General features: G+C 37.4%; 1 protein-coding gene across 2 annotated transcripts in view; it reads right to left on the bottom strand.

The window, feature by feature from the left end:
• Nucleotides 1-26,761, bottom strand: part of STK32B (serine/threonine kinase 32B) — a 155,421-nt gene that overhangs the window by 44,109 nt on the left and 84,551 nt on the right. For both annotated transcript variants that reach the window (XM_088540022.1, XM_088540023.1), the window contains exon 4: nt 20,671-20,844. In XM_088540022.1, coding sequence (XP_088396148.1) covers nt 20,671-20,844 — 174 coding nt within the window. The remainder of the gene's footprint in view (nt 1-20,670; nt 20,845-26,761) is intronic.

The raw sequence follows: 26,761 nt of genomic DNA, 5'->3' as shown, positions 1-26,761 counted from the left end.
ATGAGACTTTCTTTCATGATAAGGTGTCTTACTGGTAACAATGAAGCATTAAACATTGCCTCCACATTGTTTTCCCCAGTTTAATAAAATAAAAATTAAGAATTGGATTGGTAAGATTCATTAGCATTTCACTGATAACAAAACTGAGGAAAAGTAGAAATTCAGCTTTATAATGTACTGCCATGTGTATGAGGCAGCACCCAGGTATTGCTAATTACAAATCCATGCCTTTTCCATCTTGTTTTTAAGATGAGTTTAAACAACCTTATGTGAATATCTGTTATGGTTCTGCACCATTAAATAGAATATACAGTGTTAGCATCACCAGAAAAGACATTGACAAATCCACCTGACATCTGTATATAGCCTCAAATATATTCTAGATGCAGTAGCAACTGCAATGTTCAGGAACAGTGGAGCAATAAAATCAGATACGTGCTTATCTTTCTGTGACTAATTCAGATGGTGGCTTACTCCTAAATCCAAACACACCATACAGCTTTTCTTACCTAAAAGATCTCCAACGTGCTCCACTGACCTTACACACTCTGCTTTGAGGCATAATTGCTGCTGTGAGGAAATTGGTCCAACCTGTCAGCCCCCAAGGCACCTTGATTCACTCACAACTCTGTCTCATATCTCAAAATAAGTTATTCTGAACTGCTTTTACAGCAAGTAAAAGTCATGGGCTAACTTAAGCTAAAAGCAGAGCAAGTTTCTCAGGTACTTAGGATGCTGCTGTTTTGGAAGCACACGCCTGGAGAGGTGCACAATGAGTAGATTCGCATTACAGAGGAGAATCCGAAGTGCAAAGTCCTACTCAAGAACCTGCTAGAACTAGAACTTTCTAGTACTGTTCTTTTACACGGTTGTCCTCAGTTTATAGCCCAGTGCTAAAATCCCAGTCTCAGCACAGTCAGTATGAAGACCTGGCAAGTCTAAGAGCAATGCAATTGTATTCAGAATGGAGCACTTTTGGCATCTATAATACAAAAGACAGCTAGTACCTTTAAATAAAAAGTCTAGTTAAGTGTATTTCAATTGTTAAAGTCTTGCTTATGTAGGCAGATAGATTTAAAACATAAATATCCTTTAGTTAAGCAGTTTAAATTCAAACATGTTAAGTAAGTGAAATTCTGTTTTGACTACACATCAGATGTCCAGAAAACATTTTTCCTCTTAAAAGGCCAGTTCAAACTGCACACACGAAATTCCATACCTTAACTTCAGGATTTTCTTGTTATGCACATCCCCAGCTACACAAATAAATTGAAACAGTAATTTCACAATCCAAATCCCTTGAGTGAGCTTACAAGAGAAAGCCAAACACTTTTGCAAATAAACTCGAATTTCATATTCAGCCCTGGGCTGTCTTCAAAGTATTCTTTGAGTAATAACCAGGAGCATTCATCTAATCACTGGTCTCATACACAAAACTTTCTCAATCTAGGCTGGTGCTACTCTAGCTCTTTCTGTTCACAATTAAAGCAGAACAAGAAGCAAAAAATGGGAGTAGGTGAAACCTTCAAACTCTGCAATCAGTGGTAGGACCAAATACAACTATTATCATAGCTGAGCCAAGAAGCTCAGTGGTGCGAACAGGTGAGAAAAGATTGGAAAAAAGCATCAGGTAATTTACATTTGTCACTGCTGCCTGTGGAAACTATTTCTAGCTTTCTTTGTTTGTCTAGAAACAATGTCATACTGAAATTCCCTGAATGATGAAAGAACAGTAAGACACTGCTCCATATGTTTTCCAAGTTAAAAAAAAAAGATCATTCAACTCATTCAACTTTATTAATAATCACTTTGTATCTTCTATAATATCTAGGCTGAGAAGGGATCCACTCTTGAAGGTATTCCCTCTGCATGGAGGAAAATTTTGCCCAGTTCATACTAATTCCGCATGTGCATCCACTCGACTCACTGGAAAGGCTCACAGTGATAACAAGGACTCAGATTCAGGTATCTACAGTGTCAGTTATTGCTTCCATCCATGTTCCTCTCAGATGTTACTAACTAGGGTAAAAATAAGTTTCTAAACTAAGCATAAGATAGGCTGTGAAGTCTCCATCCTTGGAGATTTTTAGATTCTACTCACTCAAGTCCTTTACAGCTTGGTCTGATCTCACATCTAACCCTGCTTTGGGAGAAGATTGGATTTGAGACCTCCAGAGATCACTTCCCATTTGAATTATCCTGTGATTTTGTGAAAAATAATATGTAAAAGTTCAAGTCCAACACCCTCCTCCTTTTGGCTACAAGAAAGATCATGAAAGAGATAAAGGAGAATTGGAATAGGAGTGTTTATGTGGAAATCAGTGAAGCTTTGATACGGTCCAGCACACCTGCCTATTATGGAAGATTGTCATAGTTTCCACATGATAAACTCTGTCATGGGGCTTGGTTATCCATGAAGAAAAAAAACAGGAATAAATAGCCAATCTTCAGCATGACAGGAGATTAAAATTGACCTGTCCAATCATTTGGTACTGAGGAGGTATAACAATATTCATTAGTGTTATGAAATGGCAAGTGATTAAGGTTATTTTGTCTGAAGAAGATTCTGAGCAATGTCAGTAAGAATGAGCAAAGCTAGATCATTACATTGTCAGTGCCAGATAAAAGTAAGAGCAGACACAAAATATATATAATGTATCAGAAAGTTGGAATTTGAATTACTGGTGGGGATTACATTACCTTTCCAGAGGCTGCATATTCATATCCCTTTCATAGATCAAAGAGTGAAAGGGAAGAAGATTGGAAAGAAAGAGGGAATGAAAAGCATTGTGGTGATGCTATTTGCTCTAAACCTTGAAGTTTTAAAATTTCTTTCTAAACCTCAGAAAAATCTCTAGAAAAGTTTCATGTGCACTGCTACAAAAGCACTGTTGCTCTCTCTTGTAGAGAGCACTGTTGCTCTCTCTTGATCTAGGCTGGACCTGAAGCCTTGGTCTAGAAATGGTGGGGCTGTGATTGATCAAATCAACCATCAGATGACTACTTTTATTAAGAGAAGAGAGAAATTACTTTTAGTTGACTACTATACCATAGTGATAATAACTAGCTATAAAAAAAAATTAAAAAATGTTTTGCTCTAATTTAGAGCAACGGTATGTCCTCTAGGGAACAAGATTTTATATAATCTAAAGGAAAACAACTGAAATAGACGATCTGGGGAAAGGCTGAATATAAAAAGAAAGAAGCAAGCAAACAAAAAACAAACAAACCCCTGAGACTAAAGAACAAACAGATTAGGGTTGTTTAGCTAAATGAAGTGCCTTGCCATATGTGATACGACAGGCATATCAAACAATAAATAATACCTAGAAGGTCAATAGAGCTTTCCTGATTGCTTTTGGAATATAAAAGCAAGGTTCATATTTCTTAAAAATGAAATAACTTAAACAAGCAGGATTTTATTTATATAATGGAGAATTAAACTCTGAAGTTGATTACTGCAAGACCAATTGCATAAAAATATTTGGGGAGCTTAGATAAGGACGTACTCATTTATGTGAGTAACAGCATTACCGGCTAGAGTTTCTCCAGCTAAGACTAATCTAATTAATTTAGGAAAGCACTTCTACAGCTAGTACAGATGCTGGCTACCCTTCACCTATTTGAAGCATACCAATAATAATGCCAGGCACAAGGTCTGTGCTTGTTGTTAAACCTGAGAGAATCCAAGAACGATCACTGCCCATCTCTTTCATGCTGCTTTCATATTTTGCAGCAAATATACAAACACTGCGGGTTTGGTTTCTGCCATTTTAAATTTTGTTTGCAGTTTCCTGCTTTTGCTTGCATTTTCTCTCAGTTTTATCAAAAGCTTTCATGTGTTGGTTTAACAAAGGGACAGGTGTTCTTTGCCAACTAAGCTGTTTTATAATATTATTGAAGGAGATATTTTACTTATATCACTCCTGAACGGGTCTGGATTTGTGTGTTTAATGGCTTCTATCCCTTTACTAGGTATCAAGCAAATCCAAAAAATATTTTATCAGATTTAAGTCTTTTGGATTTCACGCTTTCCCTTGCTGACTCAGAGTGTGATCTAATACATTATCATATTTCCATTCTCTTGAGCTTCATAAGACTTAAGTGACCCCATAGTGATCCCCTATGAACATTACAGTTACTAGTAAATTTAGCAGCATTACTCCTAATAAATGAATTATTAGTAGTATTTCCAGTTTTAACTGATGATAGATTATTTTCTATGAATGAAGAATGTTGTGATTTGAACTCTTCATTGAACAGATATAACTAAGAAAACTCAGTTGTATACAAGCTAATAGTATCATAATGGTTGGCAAAGACCTTCAAGATCATCAAGTTCAACCACAAAATGAAGTTCTAGGGTTTGTTTTTTTTTTTTTTAAGTGACTTCTTTTATAGATAGTATGTACTATCTTGTGTGTATTCACTGTTATTCAAAAACCATCATCCGGCATACCAAAATACAGGTGTGAATTGAGAAGAAAGAGGCTTAGAGTGTTTCTGGGGAAAAGTTTTCTCACAGTCAAGTGGTGGAACAGGGTGCCCAGAATACTGTGCTGTCTCCATCCTTGAAGGTTCTCAAGATCTGGCTAGATAAAGCCCTGAGCAACCTGGTCTGCTCTCATACCTCCTCTCCTTCTTGGAGCAGGAGCCTGGGCTGGAGGCCTCTGGTCCATTCTAACATGATGTCTTCCTATGATTCTATGACCCTATTCTGCAGGGTAGGAAGGGGTCTTTCTCCAGCCACCAACCAGGTCAGGAGCAGGAATCAAACAGCTTTCTATAAGCTACCTTTAACACTACAAATCCTTACAAATCCACTCCAGGATAAATGGGAAAGTCTTCCTGCAACAAAACTCTGTGGCTCATAAGAGCTGCTCATCTCTGGATGCAGCCAGAACAATATTGACACTTAGAATGTGTTGGCTTATAGCTAATGCAGCTTATGTCCATGCAGAAAACTGTTTGTTTCTTGTAGACCATTTCAAAATATCCAACAGAAAACAACAAATTATTCTCATAAGGATAGAAAAGAAACAAGACCCAAACTAAGACCTTTGAAGCTAATGAAAGAGATTATGTTGACTTAAGTAGACATGTTTTCATCCCCATTAATGTTTCTCTTGTGCATTGTTCTCTTAGTTCTGACAATCTAAATGTATGTTGTGCAGGACAAACTGAAAAACTGAAATGAAACATTTAGGATATGACTAAATCTTTCTATTTTCTTAATTGTGAAGATCATTTCTTAAACAAATGCTTTTCTCTTTATGCAGAAAAAAAAAGTTTAAAGTTACTGTTTTCTCAAAAAAAAAAAATTGTTAAGGTCACAGAAAATCACATTAACTATTTTTAAACCTATAAGGAGCTCCACTATCCTGTTGTCAGATCCTGAATATCTCCAGTTTGTCAAAATATTCCCATTAATCATGACTAAAAGTAAGCATTGCTTACACACTTGGCTACAGAGAACATCACAGAAAGATATAGGAGTATGGACTGAGCATGCACAGAATATGACCGTGGAGTTAATATGCACAGTATGCACAGAATATGGACTAAATATGTACAGTACACACAGAATAAAACAATTTCTGAATAAGACTTTTAAGTTACACAGGGGTAATTCTCTATTTACTGAGTTCCTGATTCTCTCAGACATTAAATTATTCTCAATTGTTTGCTCATAACTCATTTATATACCACAGACTATATCCAACCAGAACCTTGTATAAAAATTATATATATTTAGTTTTAATTAGTCACATTGATTTTTCATATTAAATCATAGACTTTTACCTGTCACATCATAATGAATTGAGTAGTTTGGAATAAGTTTCATGAAGATTAATATTAGCTGTATAACAATTCTTAACAGCCATAAAAGTGACAATGAATTGAAAAATATGAGCTTCAGCTATGGAATAGTCAAGTCAACATGTTGTTTTTTTAGCATTCTATCAGAGCACTGAAGTGAACCATATATTATAAATACCCATATTAATCCATATAAATATCGATATCTTTGGTAAAAGTGGAAATTAGCTGAGAACATTTGGTATTAGTTTATGAAAGATTTGTAAATAAAAAAATCCAGATGTTTGTATGAGTATATAATTTTCACATGACAACATATCTGGTACCTAAATCAGCTGAATAATTAAGCTCAGAAACAGACTTTTATGCTTCATGGTCACTAAATGAAGCAGGAATAAGGGAAGCTAATAAAGGTAATAGGTGAGAAATGGAATAGCAGGAGTGAGTGAGATGCTGAAACCTTCAAGTACTAGTTCTGATCTATTTAAACTTGTGCCAAATCACTGACTCCTGAGGCAAGTTACACTATTTACCATAGCATGGGTGTTGCTGGATGAGCTATTTGTACAGGAGAATTAATCTTTTTTAGCTATTCATCTAGTGAGTAGGAAGGAAATTCCAGCATAGCTGAGATCCACTAGTTTTGCTTGAAGAATGCAGAAAAAATCATAACTACTTCCAACTAATTGTCCGATTGCTCACATTCATATGATACTAATCAGAATCCTATCACCCAGCTGAAAATAACACCTTATTTTTTTTTCTTTCTGTGTAGCAACCTACTTGATCAACAAGACCATTTTCTGGTACATATGCAAGATATAATTGCTGCAATAATTATCACAGGATAATTTTAAAAAAAGGAAGTGAAAAAAGTGAAGGAACTTTTGTTAATTAAGAGTTCTAAAATGCTGACTTTATAGTTACCTCTTCCTATGTATACATAAAGAGAGTCAGAATGCCAGGCCTGAGGCTTTGGATTCTAGTACCTAGATATATAGTAGCAAGTGTTGCAGAGTATTATGATACCCATGGGATTGTAATTTCGTGATAATTTTTATGCCCATGAAAATCTTGGAGTTTCTTAGCACTTGTTAGTAGCCAACTTTATATAGCACTGAAAGCAGAGGTGTTAAGAAAGCCTCCAAAACATGCTTATTTACAAAAAAAAAAAAAAAAAAAAAGGAACAATTTTGCTGTTTTCCAATTTTATCTTCCTTTGGAAAAATATAATTATGAAAGTATTTTCATTTCTCAACTTGTAACAATAGGTGGCAGTAATGATATCTACATTTGTATGTATGGACAGCGGTCTTCAGAAACACAATATGAAATTTGGTTTAGAGCAATAGATGTAATAGATATTGTTATCCTGGGTTGAAGAAAATGTCTATTTTAAATACAGTAATCCCATACTGAGTCTTTTGCATTTCTGAGTACATGTAGACAGATAATAGTCATCTTTGGCTAGGTTTAGCTCTGACTTTATTTGCATAAATTCTAGATTAAAATAGAATACCAATACAGAATATTTAAGTGGTTGCTGCTTCCTAAAGATCGATTTTATCACAGAGGTAATTACATCCTGTAATTGCAGGAAAAGTAGATTAAGATTCTAAAGTCCTATAAACCCCGCTATTGCTAAAGCTTCGTAGTGTTATAAAGATTTGTTCATAGAAGAAAGTGAACCAGTACTGTGGCTCCTGTGTATTGCATTGTGTAATGTCTCAGTGACTGAAGCTGGAAAGCATCACAATTTATCTAATTGAGATTTTTTCTTAACAAAGGACATAGTATGTTCCAGAATTCCTGTTGTGGAAACAGAGGTTCTCTTCCAAGCAAACATTATCCAGTACAACTCCCGGGCAATTTAGTGTTTTGTTTAATCTTACTTGAAGGACTTGAAGAAAAAATTTTCTACTTTCTTTGCTAGAATTGCATTCTAGTAGCAACATTGGACATCACCTGGGACTAGAGCATCAGGACTGCAAGGTTGCTCTGAAGGGGATCTTGAACAGCTATCTGGTTACAGACAATAGCAAACCACCACCTCATTTCAATCTATGTTTTTAGAAAAACGTGATACTAAAAAACGAACAAGAACAAGATCTCTTTTCAGTTGAATGCTTATCTTTAGTGTATATATAGGAGCCCTTTAGAATGACCACATATCGGTAATATTTTGGTAACCTCACAGCTGATGGCTTGATCTTTTCCATGTTGTAGTTTCAAGTATTGCTGAGACATTCTTTGTACACAAGTACAGCTTTGGGGAATAGATGACCTCTCTAATAGACAAGGGAAGCACACAGCTCATTAGACACAGGACGGAATTCAGCTGTTCAAAGTGTTTTCTGATTCAGCAGAAGAGTACGTAGCTTGTAATGGTGATGCTTCCTTCATCAGAGGTGAAGAACCATGTGAGAACTTCTGACTAGGAGTAAGGGGAAGCCCATGCTCTGCACGAACTCTGCCAACAATTGCATGAATATCGCTCTCCTTCCAGTAAAAGAGAGAGGCTCTCTTCCAAGACAGGCAGAAATCCCTGCGTGAAAGTAGCTGAGAGTAGGAATTGGTGGCATTTGTCCTCTGCCTAAAGATAAATCAGGAGGAGCACAACATTACTGACAACCATGCTTTCCTTTATCAGCTGTAAAGGAGCTTAAGGAGGAAAGTGGGGTGTTTTGCAACAACTAAAATTCATATAGCTGTTCCATCATTTTCACTGCATGACATATGGAATAAATCCATTCAGATTTATTAGATTTTCAAGAGTTTCCGCAGTTTATCAGACAAACTCAGAAAGAAAATATAAAGAGTTTCAAACACTTGTGCTTAAGAGACTATTCCTCAGTGAGTCACGGCTTGCAGTTTATAATTGCTGTGAAATATGACTGAAATCTGGCTTAAAAGCCCTCTCAATTTCTAGGTACGGAACACTGCTAGAGCAGCATTATACATAACAATAATACATGAAGGAAACAGATTTTAAAAATGTATATACAAGTGCAGTACCTACTACTACATTCAATACAGCCAGATTGGCTGGCAATTAAAATATTGTATGGGTTTCAGCTGCAGGAAGGGAAGGTGACAGCAGCTTCCAAAGGCTGAAGGCTTTCAGTGAATGCCTGTGTGGGAATCTCTTTGAAGTGGCACAACGAAGATTCCCTTCAAACACATTTTCCGCTGATCCATGCTTCAGAAGTATGATCTAGCCAAGAGCAGGTCAACAGATTGGCAAGTAAATACAAATATGTCCTGTAGTGATGCTATGTTCTTCTTTCAGCTCTGAAACCCCAAATACCAGGTGGAATGTTGGACGCCCAATCACCTTCACCACTGCTACCATTTCCTACTGAGTCATGCCCACAACATGGGAACTGTGATTATAAGTATTTGGGCCTTTATTCCTAAAAAGGACCACCTTAAACACTACTAAGATACATCACAGACAAGTGAGCTCTGCCATCCTGCATCAGGGTGGCTTTATAGTTTTGATATATGTAAAGTGAGCTGCATAAATGCAGGCTTGGAGGCATGGAGAGTATATGCCTGAAAAGAAAACCACAGCTATTTGATTAAAAATCTGACCTGTTCTATACTTGATCTGTCAGAAGCAGCTGGCAATTATTTTTGTGAAATGCACCAGCAGATGGATGAATTCTAACTAACAGAAGGGCAAATATCTGATTTTATACTGCATTTGTTCCTGCCAACCAACCTTTAACACATTAAGGCATAAGTCTCATGACACACCTCTATCTCTAGCTTCACCTACCTTGGAAAATAATAGTTTACTTCTAAGTATGAATGCTTTTAAAAAGGAAAATTTACTAAGAAGCTCCCAGAGTAATGGGCATATGTATTCTTGCAGACTGCTGTTTAAGATAGATGAGGCCTGACAATATACAATATCTGACCCAGAACACAGCTCATATCCCATTATGACATCTCTTGAGAAAACTTTCTATACTAAGTAGACCACATACTGCTTGGAATCAAACATGCCAGAATGTCTTGAAATTGGATAAGGAATGAAATACCTGCAATATTACTTGGGCCCACAGACTGTAGTACTATCATCAACATCCTGGTTAAGATTACGAGACTTGAATACAGCACAAGTGAAAAAGTAGGTTCTGTGCAGAGAAACTTTCATTACAGTAACTGCTAGTCCTCAATTATTATAAAGATTATTCTTGCTACTTATTGAATTGAAATTAGGGGTGGGATTTAGCTCAAAAGATACTTCGATTAGGTTATTTGAGTGTAAATTAGGTGCTTATATTCCTATTTATAGGCAATGGATTTCTGGCCAATACAGTCATTGGAGTGTGAAGAACCAGTGAGTTGACTAATGTTTATTTTTGGATTAGCTGAATGCCTTTTGGATTGCATTAAGTGTATTGACTAGGTTATCCACTTGCTACATTGGGATTCTAAATAACCAACTCAAATACAGACACCTATATTTAGATCTCCGAACTGTGGAATATATTTTTAAAAACATAAGAAAAAATTTAGGATGCATGGATTAATGAAAACGATGGGGAATATTCCTTTGTCAAATTATTGTAATGTATTATCACAGGCTCGCAGGCAGGTTCTGCAGAAGTCCTGCTTCTGGTGCTCTTTTCCTAGTTCTTAGTTCCACACAGTGAAGAACACAATCATTCGCACACTAAATTGTGCCATAACTAAAATAGACTGCCTGCCTAGGAATTTTCATAGCTGGTGTCATTAAACAGAATATTCTCTTCATTTGTTGCAGGAAAGTCTCTGAGTATCTGCACAATCCTCTGACAGAGATGCCAGGGATGCTGGAAAAACAGCTGGAGCCATCTTTCATCTCAGGGAGCAAAAATATTGTCTGATGGACCGAAACTGGTGATCAAGTATTTCTTAGACAGTAAAAAGAGCCTGAGCACCATTGCTCTTCTCACTAATTAAATAATTATTCTAGTGTGATGTATATGTCCAAAAATCTGGAAAACCCAGGCTTAATAATTCTTTTTTTCAGACTTAGATCTCCTACTTTGTATTTTTTAATGTTGTATCTTCCTTCCAATAAAGGAAATGTTCATTAATAATGGTAGGATAAAAGACTGCTGGCTGGAAATGGACATCTCTGCCTGGATGTTCAGAATTTTTAGCTTCAGCTGTGGGTGGTGGGAAAATAAACTGATATTTTAATTAGTGTTGAACTCTGTGTACATGTGTATGTGCATGTGTCTCTGTGGGGATCGGTCTGATGAGTATTTCTACATTTGTATTATCTGAAGAGTTGAAAGAACATCAGCGGGGATAATTCTGCAATATTTCAAATTTAACAGAGGCAAGCTTGGAATCTCTGTAGATTTTAAAGTCATAACTCTAGATAATACATTAAATTAGCAAACGGACATTACAGGTTCCCTTTAAGCTTTAAGATGCAGCATTCTGGTAACAGGTTTTCACCTCAGCACATCTTGAAGAGTGACCATATTGGTAATTGTTATTGATTATTAACAGCAAGTGACTATTGATGATTGATTTGCATTTAAAACAGAGAAGAGTAAAATCGTTGATCTCTTTTTTTTTTTTTTTTTTTAAGAGAAACATCTCTAAATTTTTATAACATCTTGCTAGAGCAACATGGCAAATCTAGCACTGCATTTCTTCACATGACTACCTCTTCTAGTAATACACAGGAGAGATTATTTTCCATGCCAGTGTATTAACTGCTATCTGTATGAAGAACTCTTGGAGGCCTTTCTCACGGTTGGCAAATAAAGTTCAATCCTGACAATAAACAAGAGAGATATATTCAAATTTCTGCTACTTTCAGTCTCCCCAACTCTACAGTTGTACATCAGCGCATAACCCTATTTCCCCTATCATTCCTCCATTTCACAGAGCATCACTCAGCTTCTCCACATTCCTCTCAGTCACTCCTGATTTTGGGTTTCGGATTGTTCCTTTCTGCTGGCAGGTTTCTCACTGACCACGCTCCATACCGCTCTGCACTCCCAAGACACTTCCTAGGTGTCATTTTCAACTAAGCTCCTAGTTATGATCTTATGGGCCAAACATTCAAAGTATGGCATAAGATTCTCAGTTTATTTTCCTGACACTATTTAAAAAAAAAAATCATACTTTTGCTAGGTTATTTTTCTTACTTTTTTAATTACTTGCTTTTTTAACCTTCATGAAAGGTTTTTTTTTTTTTTTTTTACATTCCGGTTTCGCTGAGGACCATTTGACATAGAATGATAACAGTGACAGAAAAACAGATTTTAAGCCATCTTAATTTTTACTAATAACTAACAATGTTTGAAATTTGAATAAAGCCAAAGAAATATATGCTTTGAACCTAAAAATACTTATGATCTGCACTAAATCTGAGAGCAAAACAGAAACAGTATCTGTATATCAGGAGAGGGCCCACTATTTTACTATAAGAAACTCATATTTATCCCTTAAAGTGCCTGTGCTCATATTTAAACATCCAAGCACATATACCCCTACACCAAAGTCTGCAAAATATGCAAAAAAGGGCAAAGTCACTGAAAGAAAATAGGAAACTATAATATGATTACACACATAATAGTCACTGTGAAGGCAAAATATAATAACAAATAGCCCAAGAAGCTGTTTCTATCTTTAGACTACAAAACAACAACCTCTGCATTCTGTATTCAAAACTGTGCCAAAGTTTCTTGTGTGTAAGAAGATCAACAAATAAACAAATGAAGTAAAATGGTGAACACTAGAGAAGGGTTATTTCCTATTCATGTTAGTCTGACTGCAATAATAATTTTTCTTTCTGTTCTGTAAAACTGATCCAGGGGAGTTGGGATTGGTATTTGGAGAGGACATAATGTTTTAAAGTAACCTTTAGTGATTTCCCTGATGAACTCCTACATAGTAAAGAGAGAGAATAAATGCAAGAAGGAAAAAAAAAAGAGAGAGAGAGAGAGAAAGAGAGAGAAAAGTCAGCAAAGCAGCTTCAGGAGAACAAAACTCTCATCAATCAGTGTCTTAATTACAGTTTGTGCCTACCAGATGAAATGTTTTCCAAGGTGAAACTCCCTCAGGTGATCAGCCCTCTAACTCTCATTTTTTGAGCCCACCATACATTTGCTAAATGAAAAACTGTACAACTCAGATCACTCTCACCTGGACTCTCAGAATTGTCCTGAAAACTGTTCAATACATTTCTAAGAGAGGAAGAAAGTTTAAACAGGCAATATACTTTAATGAAATGTCATCTACCACATCATAGGCAATATATGCATTTTCTGAGACATTAAAAACTAGTGCAGTCATAAAAAAATTATGTGAACGTGCACTTCTTACCTTAAGTCTTTGTTATTTTGCCATGCATTAAAATGGAGCTTACACTGTAATGAAATCTCCAAGGGAATGACAAAATACTCCCGCGTTGCCCATCCAGGTTGAAGAGGTAATGCAAACATTAAAGCAGAAATAGGCATTTGCCCATATGCTGCTCCTGGTTTATACTTTGCTTAGCCTGAACTTTACCACCTTCTTTTATTTCATATTCTTTCCCTCCATCTACCTACTTTAATCAAAGCTTTTACCAACCCCCTTTTCATTCAGACCTCATTTCACTGCTAATTTGATCTTCCTGGTAAGAGGAGCCTTGGTGCATCCCCTCCATCCTTCACAGTTGGAATAGGGGAGGCTGGGGAAGTTGCAGTCTCCTGGCTCTGAGAGGAGATGCAGGCAATTAATAATGTGGATACTGCAATGTCTCTCTAGAATAAGGGCCTAACCATTTAAATTATTTATCCAATATTATCTAATATTAAATATTCATATTTTTAATTATTATGTTTAGAATACAACATCAATGTGCTATCAATATGGTGGTTCTCACTAGTACACTGAAACTGAAAAGAAATGTTGTACTAAAACTACTTTCAGCTTTTAAGCAACACCTAGAGTCTGTTAAAAGACTTCTACAAAAGAAACATGGTTCTGGTAATGCTCACATTGCATTGAAGAGGAAGATGCTAGTAATGTCCTAAAGCTGAAAACTAGCATAATGAAGATCATATTTATGGATGAAAACCTGAGATAATCTTGAATATAGAGCAGTGCTTGAGTTCTGTTAGAATCTCCTGCTACTGTATGAATCTATTAAAATGATTCATGATCAAAAATGTAATAGCAAGAGGGGAGAAGAAGGAAGGAAGGAGACCATTTAATTTCATTATCCATCTATGAAATGATAAATTGTGGAAATTAGGGACATTCGTAGTATTTTAATATATATCATATATCCTGCAGGCTACCTATATAACACTTTGCTTTATAAAAGGCAGATTAATGCAAAGGGATTATTAAAGAAACCCAGGGGACAGGAAAAAGAACAGACAGGGAAAGCCAGCTGTTGTAGATGGGGGTGCACTTGGCAGACACTAGAAGCAATTCATAGGCAAGTAGTCCTAGAACAAATGCAAAGGGCCCTCAGAAAGCCCTCGGCCTGACACACAGAAATGAAAAAAAAAACCCAAAAATGAAATGAAAAAAAAAAAAAAAAACTGATATAGTCCCTGCGTGACTGACTTGCAAATGGGAGATGCAGAGTTTCCAGTGAACTGGTAGATAAAATCCAAATGGACACTACAGGTTCCCTTTAAGCATAGTTTATAAAAGAGTTTACTGAGACAAGGTATCCTACAGATATTTGCTGTTATCTCCGGCTCTCTGGATTAACGTGTAACTATCACAATCTCTGCAGCTGCAAGGTCTTTGGCAAGGTGGTAGCTTTTTTTTCCCATTTTTAAACCAAACTATGCCTCACAGCATGACAGAAAGGCTGTATTTGGTCAGGCCACAGTTTCTCTGCACACTTGGAAATGAAACTACATCAAAATAAAAAGAGCTGCCTGTTTTTAGAGAAGCAAGCAATAAGAAAATCTACTACAGTGATTAAACTTTCTACACACTCAAAATACTGGCATCATCACTTTAATTTTTGAGTGAAAGAAATTTGTTCTTTAAACCTCAATCCATCACCTAAAAATTTGGAATGGGATTGATTTCAGTTTTCTTTGGCCCCTAGAAGTTTGTTATCTAATGGAAGCCACTTGGCCAGGCTTAATATACGGATCAGATTTTCCCTCTCCTGCTGTACATCTAAAACGATAGCCTAAAACATTTTGTGAAGTTATCTGCATCTCTTCCTAGACTACAGGGACTCTCAAATTACTACTTTTGACTGGACACCTAAGATGTAGAGCTTGTGAGATGACATTTCCTTGGCTAAGCAAAGTATTTCAAGCAAGCACATTGTCACAACTTTGCAATATTGAGGAGAGAGAGCGTTAAAAAAATTCTCCGTCCCTGTTCTCCCATGCAGGGTTGAGCACTGCTTTCATCTGCTCACTTGTACGCTACCAGGAACACCACAATCCCCTGTTGATGGCAGTATGGATTTCTGTGTGGTGGGGTCTGAAGGCCGTGAGGACACGGCAGGACTTCCTCTTGTGCTCTTTCTTCTGGTATTTCTCCTGAATGGAGAAGGGCTGGTACACTGCACACACAGTACAAGAGCGCACCAGACCCAATGGCAGAACTGGGCCGCCTGATAGGGCATCGCGTGACTTAGAGGGTCCTCACGTCCCTTCCCTAGTAGCAACCTATCATTAGTAACCTGGGCTGTGGATATTGCAGCCTCTGTGTTTCCAAAGCAGCTTCATTTATTTGAAAAATGTCATCTGATAAAGGAAATAATTTACTCTTTTCACAAGCAAAAATATATATATTTTTTGGTAGGTAAAGAACTCCCCTCAAAAGTTGAAAGGCTTGCCTTTTGCATATGCATATCTTGTGACATCTAATTCTTTTTTAAGGACTCAACTGCAATTTAAATACCTTTTGTGTCTAGAATTTGTAAATCACTTTGTCTTTGATCAGTGCAGGTTCATAAGCGTTCAGCAGATTTTCTGTGCTTTGTGGCTTCTATGGCTTTTCTTCTTTTATTTGGTTTTGAGACATTTTCTAATTTGCTTCTCTTACATGACATTTCTCAGTTCCTGCAATTTGTCCTTGGAAATAATGAGGGTTTGTACTTGTTTAAAGAACACAGTAAAAAGAAATGGGAGAGACCTGGGGAAACAAACCAAGAAAATTCAGTGAGTAGCATCTTAACCTGTCACAATTCTTAGGAGCACGTATGAATAGTAGCCACACTCTGGTTGCTTTTTTCTATTTCATCTACTCAGTCTTCTACATTTTTTCCTCATGCTGACGAGCAAGAAAATGAGTGTGAGCTCATTTCAGTGTGACCTGAGATCCATAAGGAACTCTGTCCTTTTAACTCATCCTGGCAAACCTCAGGATGGCACTATTCTGCCTGTGACATCTTGGAAAATCAATAAAAGGAGAAGGGCTCTGTTTTCAAATAACTCCCCAAGTTATTTGCTGCTGACATGCTAAATGGACAATTTCACGAGGGAACCTTTTGAATAAGAGCTTGTTCTTTTGGTGCAGGACACTGCAAGTAAAGCTAGAAAAGCCCATTTTAAAGAGAAAGAATTTAATCATTTAGACACATTATCTTACTTCTCCAAACTGCTGGGTTCCTTGAAAGGCTCATAGGTAATGAACCAACAGGAACCTTCTCCTGTAGCACAGTGTAGCAGCGTTCAGCTCATCTTGCTGTTAGCAGCAAGATACTCCTATTCTGTAGTGGATTAGCTGGCAGAAAGGAACGTAATGCTCAGTTTGTCACCGTTTTCCATTACCTACTCCCTGTCCTGCGCTGTTGCTGAATAGCTATAAAAGCAGAGCTTGCTGGTATGTGAAATGGAGTGTGACTGCACTAACCATGCAGGACGGGCATGGGACACTGAGCAAAGTCAAGGCAAATTGTGCTACAACCAAAAATTTTATGTATGTATATGTACGTATGTGTGTGTGAATGCATGTATATATGTGCATATGCATGTATATACAAAATTGGGCATCCAGATCCAACAGTTCACAAAGCACACTAAAATGAGGCTGGAACATTATCATAATTTCCTTTCCAGACACCTGCCTCATTCTGACCAAAGTTTGATTTCCGATGATGCCAAATGATGGTGCAAAGTCATAAAGGGAATACAGCTAATACCTGCCCCCTTAGAAAGAGAAAATGTGTTTCTATCAGCACAGAACATGTTACTTGGAAGCACCCTTGGTTCCACAGGCCGGGCACTGCTCCCAGTTGGGGCTTGAGCTGCAAAAGCCTTCGGGGAGATGCCACGTCTCTGCTATGGCGAGAAGAAAGAGCTGAATGAAATTGTGCAGCCCACTTTAGTGAGGAAGCAGGTGGTTTTATTAAAATGTATGAACAGCAACATTTGTGAAAAGAGGAGTCTGAGTTACTCATATCTGAAATAAACTTATTCAGCCTTTGATGGGAAAACTTTTATCAAATACATTATTCACTGGTATTATACAACCAGTGCTGGAAAGAATATGTTTAGTCATACAGCCTCAAAACTTGATGTCAGCTAATATAGGATGCCAGATTTGGTCCAGCATTTGGGAGTTGATGAGACCATGTGAATTACCAGAAGCCCTTCTGCACATGCTGGATCCAAGGGTCTATAGGAAATACTGGTCAGGAGGATTTAAAGGATTATGTATCTTTTTAAAAAATAAGAGTAAAATTATTATACCAGGACTGTGGGGAAAAAGGGGCTTGTGATGTAATAAACAATTTACAGATGCCTCAATATTAAATTAGCTATTGTGTAAGGTAAGTGAAAATTTGCATAAAGTAATATTCAGATCATAGCTTGATAGTGGTAGCTTCTTTTTCTTTTTAAGTATTTATAAATGTATACATTTTTAAAAAGTTATATTTAAATGTCCTGGTAGAACGCTGATTTAAAGGGAAATATTTGCAGTAATGACACAAGTAAAACACAGAGCAGCTGTCTGTGCTGTAATAAGAACAATATTATATAACTGTGCATGAAAAACATTTGTTTGTATATATATATGATTAACGAAAAATTATGATTTTCACAAATACACCAGAACAGTAGTCCTTCCTACATTCTATATGGTTAAAGTTGTCAGGGAAGAAACACTACTTCTTTTGCTGAAATGCCATCTCCAAAAATGCAAAGCTAGCCACACCAGCAAATATTTTGCAGCACAAATGCAGATGGGTAGTATGGCAGCTCCAACAGCAGTCGGCTTAACATTGGTCTAGACACTTCCACATTCATTCATAAGTGCTGACAGTTCCTTGCCTCACCACTGCCAATTCCTTTCATAATAAATTCCTGGAGCTGCAGGCTAATCCTGAAACAACAACTCTACAGTGTTGCCAGATGTAATAGTAATGGAAACCTGTACACATTTCATATGTATCTGTAAATACTGAGGAGGAGCTAAGTTCCTGCCTCACACACCATATATTCAGCTCTTTATAGTACCACAATATGAAAATCGGATGAATCATTCAACTATTTTTTCTTTGTAGCATGGATGAAATTTAGTAAGGGCCTCTTCCTTTTTTTTTTTTCCGCTACAAATGATCATTTTCAAAAGTGAATGGGATTTAAAGATTTGGCAGCAAGGTATTGCTAAGGTGTGCTACTATGAGTTGTAAATACCAATCATCTCATTGCTGTAGTATCTGGCAGGGATAGCACATTTGCAACAGTAAAGTACTGTCTCTTTGCTGTGCAGTGTGGCTTAGCTTCTCAGGCAGTTTAAATGAGCATTGCACTTTTGATGCCTGTTACGTCACAGTGATTCATGGCACCTGAAGATCTGCCCAGCAGAATTACATTTCAGTTTGCAGCTGAGATACGGCAAAAGGTGAAATGTGCCGGGACTTTCCTGACTAAATGTTCATGCCATGATCGCTGACACTTGGATCATTTGGGATCTGACCTTCTAAAGTGCAGCGAAGTCCTGAACCAGACCTTGCACATCCAAACAAACATCCTAACCAACCATCGAGTGGCACCACTTGCAGGCTAAGAAACTGGGATTTTAACACGGTTTTGGTTTTGTGAAAATTTTAGTTGTGAAATGAAAAGAGAAACCAAACCCCAGATTTTTCCATCAATTGCAGCTAGCAACTTCCACTGGATCTAGCTGCTCCTGGAACCCTGTAGCTTTACACTTAACCTGGTGCAAATCAAGTTTTTGAAGACAGTGGCATTACTTTTTAATGCACTTAGTGTCAAAAGGGAAAACGTAGCTCTTAGCATTCGTGATCATGTAATACAGAAAAGAATAAAAGCTTCTTTCCGTCTGGGTTTTGCTCAGTTTTACAGTTGGACCATAACAACACAGACACTGTTGGGAAAACTTGCAGTCACATATACTTGCATACAGTCTTCCATTCTTGCCATAATTTGTCATCTTATTTAAGCTTAGTAACAAGTTACAAAATACAAGAAACTGGATTCTCTAATGCATGTTTTGACAGCTTATTTGCATAAATGTCTTATCATGAGAATGAGAACGAGAAAAAATCTCTTATCACTTTGGTTTTCATCAAGAGAATTCCTCAGGGCATAAAAACAAAGGTCAGATGAAATTCTGAAGTTGTCTTTTCAAAACATTCCCTGAGAAAGGAAAAGATCATGGAATAGTATCGAAATACTAACAGTATGCTGAGAATTGCAGAAAAAGTGTGTAACATTTGTGAGAGCTTTAATTGTAATCAATTGCTGCAGTGTTAATTTAAATTTTGTCTTGCGCAATTTCAATAATACAGGTCAACCACTTGCCTCTGTACCTCAGAATATATAGATTTCTAATCAATCCCTGCTCAGAAAGTTTTTTCTTGGCTCTTTACTACAGAATCATGAGACAACTCTGCTGGGTGAACAGGATGACAGCTCTCAATTAATATACTCAGAGGAATTTATTTACATTAGTCACTGGGAGATCTATGGCTCACATCAGTTCATTTTGGCCTCGGAAATTCACATCCAGCTTTGGTGACTCACAAAACTAGTTCTTTTCCTTGTCAGTCCACTGTAAATCAAGGAGAAATACAGCCTAAACAGAGAAATTCAGCCTATAAATAGTAAAATAGTACAGAATCAAGCCCATCATTTTATAATTCCACAGCTGCTGTGCTAACATTACAACAGATCTAACTCCCATACCTTAATTAAATACAGAATTGTTTAAGGAAAATAGACTGTTATGCTTGACATTTTTTGCCACGAATATCATGATTACTTTAAACACTTGAAAAGTAGTAAAAGCAGAAGATCGTTGTAATCAAAAAAAAAAATGCACAAATGATATACCAGCTATTGCTGCTGCAATTTATTTCTGTCTATTTCTCTTATTTCCCCACCTCTCCTCCTCCTTTTGACCTTCAAGCAGGTCCAGGAAGCTAATAAATTACTCTTCGTTCTCAGCCTTTGGTTTTGTGACCTTTTCCTCATGCTCTGGTATGAAGTTGTACTGAATTATAACATTTATGTTTTCATGAAGAATGGAACACTGGAGAATTAAAAATAAATTAAAAGCATCCAGAAAGCTATTACATGTTGCATGTAGTATTTAAAAACCATACACCACAGTGCTTGATCAAGGCAAAATAAATGGTAGTATGAGAAGGACATACATGGAAATGGGTCTACCAAATGACTGCCAGAAGAAAAAAAATACTAAAAAATACCAACCACATCAACAATAACACCTTTTCAGAGTCAAATTCTACTCTTGGATATCTCTGTGCCACAATGAAAACTTTTTAAATGGATGTACAGATTTTAGACAAACAAAATTTTGTGATCAGACACCAGATAAAATTACTGTGCTCTGCCAAAGTGAGCAGTCCATGAAATGAAACCCACCCACCTGTGAATGATGTGGTATCTCTGCAAATAATCCAGGGAAAGCGCCAGCTCACAGATGTACAGCTTAACAGTTCCTTCGTTAAAGTGGACGCTCTGCTGCAGATGGTAACGCAGGTCTCCTCCAAGCAGTAGATCGACCACCATGAACATATCCTCTTCATCTTGAAAGGAATACCTAAAATGAAGAGTCACAGCTGAGGAGCCACGGGCAAAGAAATGGCCACGGCCATGCCCCTGGGGTGCCTCTCAGAAGTAGATTTATTCAGGCTAAGGTCCTAATTTGCTCGGAAATAACACCGATTACTGCTGCATATAGTACCTGAATCCTGAAGTTCCTGCCTGTGGCCAAACCTTGATGGTCATGGGACTCTGCATATTCAAGGCAAGCATGAACTGCTGGGGTGCTGCTTGATTTCTTGGACCATAACTTAACACTTGAATGTTGGTGAAACAGTATTTAGAACATCTTTCAGGGCTATGGGTTTGTAGATGACTGTATGTTCATTCGGTTGGCAAAAACAGCCTTCTAAGTACCAGCAATAGAAATAAAGCCAGAGAAATGCTCTTAGTTTTCACACACGAACTACTGTAGCTTCCTACCTTATGAAAAGCATTGTGGCAGGATGTGAACCTTACGCCCTGAGGGTATATTGTGCACTCAGTAAATGTACATGATGTTCTCTTACTGCGTATTCTCTACAGCTTGCAGTGTAGCTCCAAATTCAATAAGAAATAAAACTGTAATTGTACTGCCTAACGTTACATATTTGTTCAGTGTATGATTTATATCTTGTAAAGTGACAGAGGCTTCATGGTTATGGACTGAATTCTTCTGGATCCCTTCCCAGAACTGCATACTGAATACTCTGAGGGCCAAATTCTAATCTGATTTAAATCCTGTAAATCCAAAGGTATAGACAGCCAATGTATAGTATAAATTGTGCTTGGGCAAGCAGGAATTTCCATGTGTTTCTACTTACCTTGGGTATGCTGGTATTACTCTATTTTCTTCTGACCTGAGTAAACTGACAAAAAATCTCTGGTTTTCATTTCTGAATGCTGACTTTCTAAGATACAGTATTCAAAAATTCCCACATGGCTAATGGTGAACACCTTGTTTCTAATATGAAATCACTCTTGTCTGAAAACCAGTTTGAGTGTTCATTTTGACTTAAAGTTACATTAGCGTGTATCAGTTGCGGATATGAACTGCTGAGAGCTGATGCACAATGATGCCTTTGATCCATAAGGTGTCTACTATATGTCAGCAACATTTTTAAATAATTATCCTTTCAGTTGTACATGCTAAAGCAGCAAAACAGAGTGGGTTCTCAGAAAATACATTCCAGCCCCCTCCCCGCAAAAAGGGCAGAAAAGTCCATATTAGATTATTTTAATTGATGGCTACACAGTTTCACTTCTATTCCCAGGCTTGAACTTCCTGAAATGAGGCACTGCTTAGGGGTTGTCACAGATGATTTGTTTTGAATTTAAGTGCTTTCTATTCTTTCTGCACACAGTTCTGAGAAGCAAGTGTCTCTAGGTACTCTGCTCTTCTGCTGCATTTCTGTATATCTGCCAAATGCCAGGAGGGGAAAGTCATTTTATTTGCATTAAGCTTACTTCTTAATAAGTCAAATCTCTGAAACAAAATAGTGAGGTAGGTGGCACAGTGTCTGCTCACCTCCAGAGACTCAGAATTTCATAACACAAGAAAAGAGAAAGCTTCAATTATATTCAATTTACATTGAACATTGTCCATTGCTGAGCCTGGAGCAATCTCAAAAGGGATCTTAAACATGTAGTTAATATTTAAGACTTTTTTTTTCTTTTTTTGACACTGCTGTATTTTTAAATGGAGTAGCCGTAACCATGAACACATGTAATGAGAGATATCATTTCTTCCTTCTGCTCTTCCTTGAATAAGGTAGATTTTGCCCAGTCCCTTTCTATATTTAAAAGAAAAATCTGAAATTGAAAGTTACAGACTGTAAACTCTATACTTAAATGTATAAATGAAATATTGTGTCTAGTCTGGGACTAAAGAGCTCTCTCAGTGTCTAGAATCATGCAATTACATGTCAGCAGAAATAGTTTTGACGCAACTCCAGTCTCAAGAAGAAAAATGTCCTGAGTCATTTCTTTAATGATTCAGCTGTCATGAGGGAAAGGGTGAAGGTAGGGTAAAGAGGGACTCTAGTGAATCTGGTTTTAAATTTAACAACTACTCCCATTCCTGGAAAAGTGATGAGTATATTTCAAAGCATACCCAAAAATGTTTGGTCTGGATAAAAGAGCCCTCCAAAACATGCAGAAATAAGTGTGAAATCTTGGTCTTGCCCAGGCAGGAAATGGATTTTCACTCCAGGCTGGAGGCTCTGCTGACACACTCTGATTTCCTGCACCACACCAGGAGTGGGAAGGGTGGCACTTTATTATTTCCCAAGTGACCTTTTGGCATATCTGAAAATGGAGAATGATTTGCAAGAGTTCAAAAAGTAGAAATGGAAAGAGCTCTCCAGAGATGGAAAGCTCTGCCCCATTCCATCATGTCAGAAACTATCAATATTGAATAGTCTTCAGTCACGTACGCAGTTGGGTGCACAGGGTTGCAGGCTTTTTCTGCTCACATTGTGTAACGACACAGGAACAACCACTGTGGATTGGTCCAGAGATTTATCTAATATTTATCTATTCATCCACCCAAAAGCAGATGCCCAGAAAACACTGAAGAGTGATAGGAGGATACATAGCATTTCTGCCCAGGATAGTCAACCTCTGTCCATTCATAGCTCCAGGAATTTCTGGGACCTTTTGGGTATCTCAGGGAATCCAAGTCAGGAGGGTGAGAGGTGGGTTTTGTCCTGGGAGCTGCCAGACCTGTTAACTCCTGCTACAGAATTGCATGTCTCAGAAAAACTTACTAACCCAAGTACAATACTTACAAACACAGCTGAATGGCTTCCAGTGGAGGTGCTACCCTTGGAACATCATAACTGGAATCCAAACAGTTAAAGTAATGAACAAAGCACTTTGAGAGCATGAAGAGATATAAAGCATAGCCAATGTTTGCATTCACCAGTCTTCTCACATCTGTGACTGCAATCTGTAACTGATGCACTGGCCAACCTCGTGCAGGCATTACAGCTATCCTGATAGGACACACAAAAACCCAGATTCTGCACAACTTTGTATGCCCTCTTCAATGTTCCCCTCTCTCACTTGGAGACAGGTTTCTTTTCTTAGTTATTCATGTAAATCTACGGTTACTGTGTTGATTCTGTTGCAAGTATTGTGTATTTACACAAGTTTGCTTGAGCACAAGTTGACAAGGGCCAGTTAGAGCAGGTAGTGTGGGTGGACATGCTCAGTGTACAGAGTGGACATTTTCACTCATGCTTAATTGTTGCACCTGACACACTGTGCAAACGGCTTGCAGATAGCCATGGATAACAGCATTTTCCTTGCTGCCTTGATCCAGCTGGCTCAAACCTACATGGATGGCATTTCTCAGACTGTCTGGTTCAGCTCATGATGAGATAAAAGGTGCTACAGACAAGAGAATTTTCTGGAGGGTAAATGAGATTATGCCCCGGTACTTCCACTGCCTATGACCTGGAGGAGAGCTGGGACAAGCCAAGCAGCAGATGGTCTCTGGTGGTTGCTCCACTGAGTATCTCATGCAACCACCAAGTTTTAAACCACCAAGCAGAAGTCTCTCTAGGTCCTGCTGCTCACCTGGGAGCTGACCCTGCACTACACAGAGGATAGAGAACTCACTACCCCAGCTCCAACGGGATTTTTTTGTCACAGTCACAAACAGTTTGGTTCTCTGTCTCTCTCCCATATACAAATCCAATATTCTTTCTTTGCACAAGAAACAAAGTATTCCGTTTTAGCGACTCTCTTTTCAATACTTCAAAAAAATAAGTGGGTTTGATTTGTTGGTCTAAGAACTGAAATGGACAGGACAATGGCCCCCCTGAAAAATAAATTTTTGCAAATATTTCTGCAGGTTTGAAAGGTGGGCAAAGGCTGATGGCAAATTAGCCAAGGGGAGATCGGCTTTTGGAGGAGGCACTGGAATTTTACTTTCGTAAGCTTTTTATCGGCTCAAAGGTAAATGACATACAAAAAGGGCTGATTGATTCTGAAATAAAATCAGAAGTTGCTTGGGATTTTTATGTTAACCAGGTAGCTGAGAAATATCTTCCTGAATGAATGAATTATGGCCTTGTGACCACTATACAATATTATATTATTAAATTTACTGAATTACTGTAAAATCACAGGTTTAATCCTCACAGAATTGAGAGAATAGAATGAGGGAATGGCTTGTAGTTAATTATTTTCTTTATATTCAGGGTTTATTTCTTAAAAAAAAAAAAAAAAAAAAAAGAAAGTAGCCTCATGAAGCAGTAATAGGAAAACAATTCTAATTATAGCACTAGTCTTTGCTTTTGCTTGTTTAAAGAAAAGTTTTAATGCATTAGAATCAGCTTTCTTCAAATTAAGATAAAATAATAATGCCTCCAGCAACAACAAATTGGATTTTTGATTATTTTCAGGCTGGAAGAAAAATTACAATTCAATAAGCTCCTCTATGGAAACAAATCAAAACAAAGCACTTTATGAATGAGTTATATTTGTTTTCATATTTATATCTCTGTTTTTATAATAACTATATCTTTGTATTCATTTTTATACTTATTATTTGTCTCTGTCTCCTTAATTCTTCTGTATCTACTTATTTAAGATCATTTTCTCCTTTTATATTCCATCTTCTTTGTTAATTAAGGTAATTTTTTGCAGAAATCCTACCAGATGAGGTACCCCACTATCCAGCCTTCTTTTTTCATGTGTCTTACCTGCAGAAAAGGACCTTGTGATGGATATTTTATGTATGACTAATTTAAGGGTAAAAACATGTTGAAAAGACCTTGCCATTAAACCCAAACAAAACTTCATAAACCTGAGGTCCTCAGTTAGGGCAAGAAATGCACAATTTAGATATTCAAATAACTGTAATTCTGTAGTGAATATGATAAATGATTATGTCTTGGTAACACCTAATTAGAAATTTGAAGCAAGATCTTTTCTTACCCTTAGTTTACCCTAGAGAGGAGATAGGTTTTTTTAGCAATGCAAAGCTCCACTGATCATAGATTTTTCTGGGCACCGAAAAAGTAGACAGAGCACAATGGAGACTGAAGTGCACTCTGCAGATATTCAGTGTCACCAGAGCAGAGAACTGCAGCAGTACATTGGTTCCTAACATTGGCTAGAAAAAAATGAATCCTTAGGGCTTAGGGAGGACTGGCCTTATGTCTCTGCCCATGACGAGTCCCCTCTGCAAACCCTGCTTAATTCTGCCGCAGAGCTGCTCGAAACTGGCCTGAATTAGGAGGTGAGAATCCTTCCAAACTCAGACACATCCCAACATAATAATTTATATAAACCCATTCAGCTTGTCCCATGGTGGGCAGGCAGCTGATGGCGTAACCATGTTACTCGGTCAAACTGGTCTCTTTGAAAGAGGTCATGCGGCTATGTCTGCACTACGTTTCTCCTTTTAAACAGATTGTTCAAAAGATTGGATTTGAGATTTTAAATTTAATGCAAATTCCAGAGCCCTTACTCCAATCCAGGGTGTCCGTGACTCAGGTTTCTAAGCCCATTTCCAAGGATCAGCAGATCTTTATCTCACAAAAAAAAAAATTAAGTGCCAGTGTACTAATGCTTGCTAATCTCTTAGGAAACTACACCATCAACCTGTGGATCCTAAAAGTCTTTAGAATCCTTTTTGGAAGATAAAACAATGATGAAGCCTCTGAGATCTCTGCTTACTGGAAACTTGCTGGAAAAAGAAACTGATTGCTGGAAAAACAGCAATCAGTTTCTGTAAGAAAACCTACTGAGTCTGCTCAGCTTTGCTATTGATGAAACAGCAACTTTCACCAGTAATATTGCTACTGACCTACTCTGTTTTTACATTATGGATAGTGCTACACAACCCCAAACACAAAGAAGTCACCTTGCTATCTTCCTCAACAACAGAAGCCAAAGCTGCACATGTCTTAGAACAGTCATGT

This window comes from Tinamus guttatus, unplaced genomic scaffold, assembly GCF_059628265.1.
Source record: "Tinamus guttatus ecotype Peru unplaced genomic scaffold, ASM5962826v1 Tinamus_guttatus_pri_ptg000052l, whole genome shotgun sequence".
Lineage (NCBI taxonomy): Eukaryota > Metazoa > Chordata > Aves > Tinamiformes > Tinamidae > Tinamus > Tinamus guttatus.
Note: the sequence above shows the minus strand (reverse complement) of the source record. Positions and strands in the feature narration are given on the sequence as shown.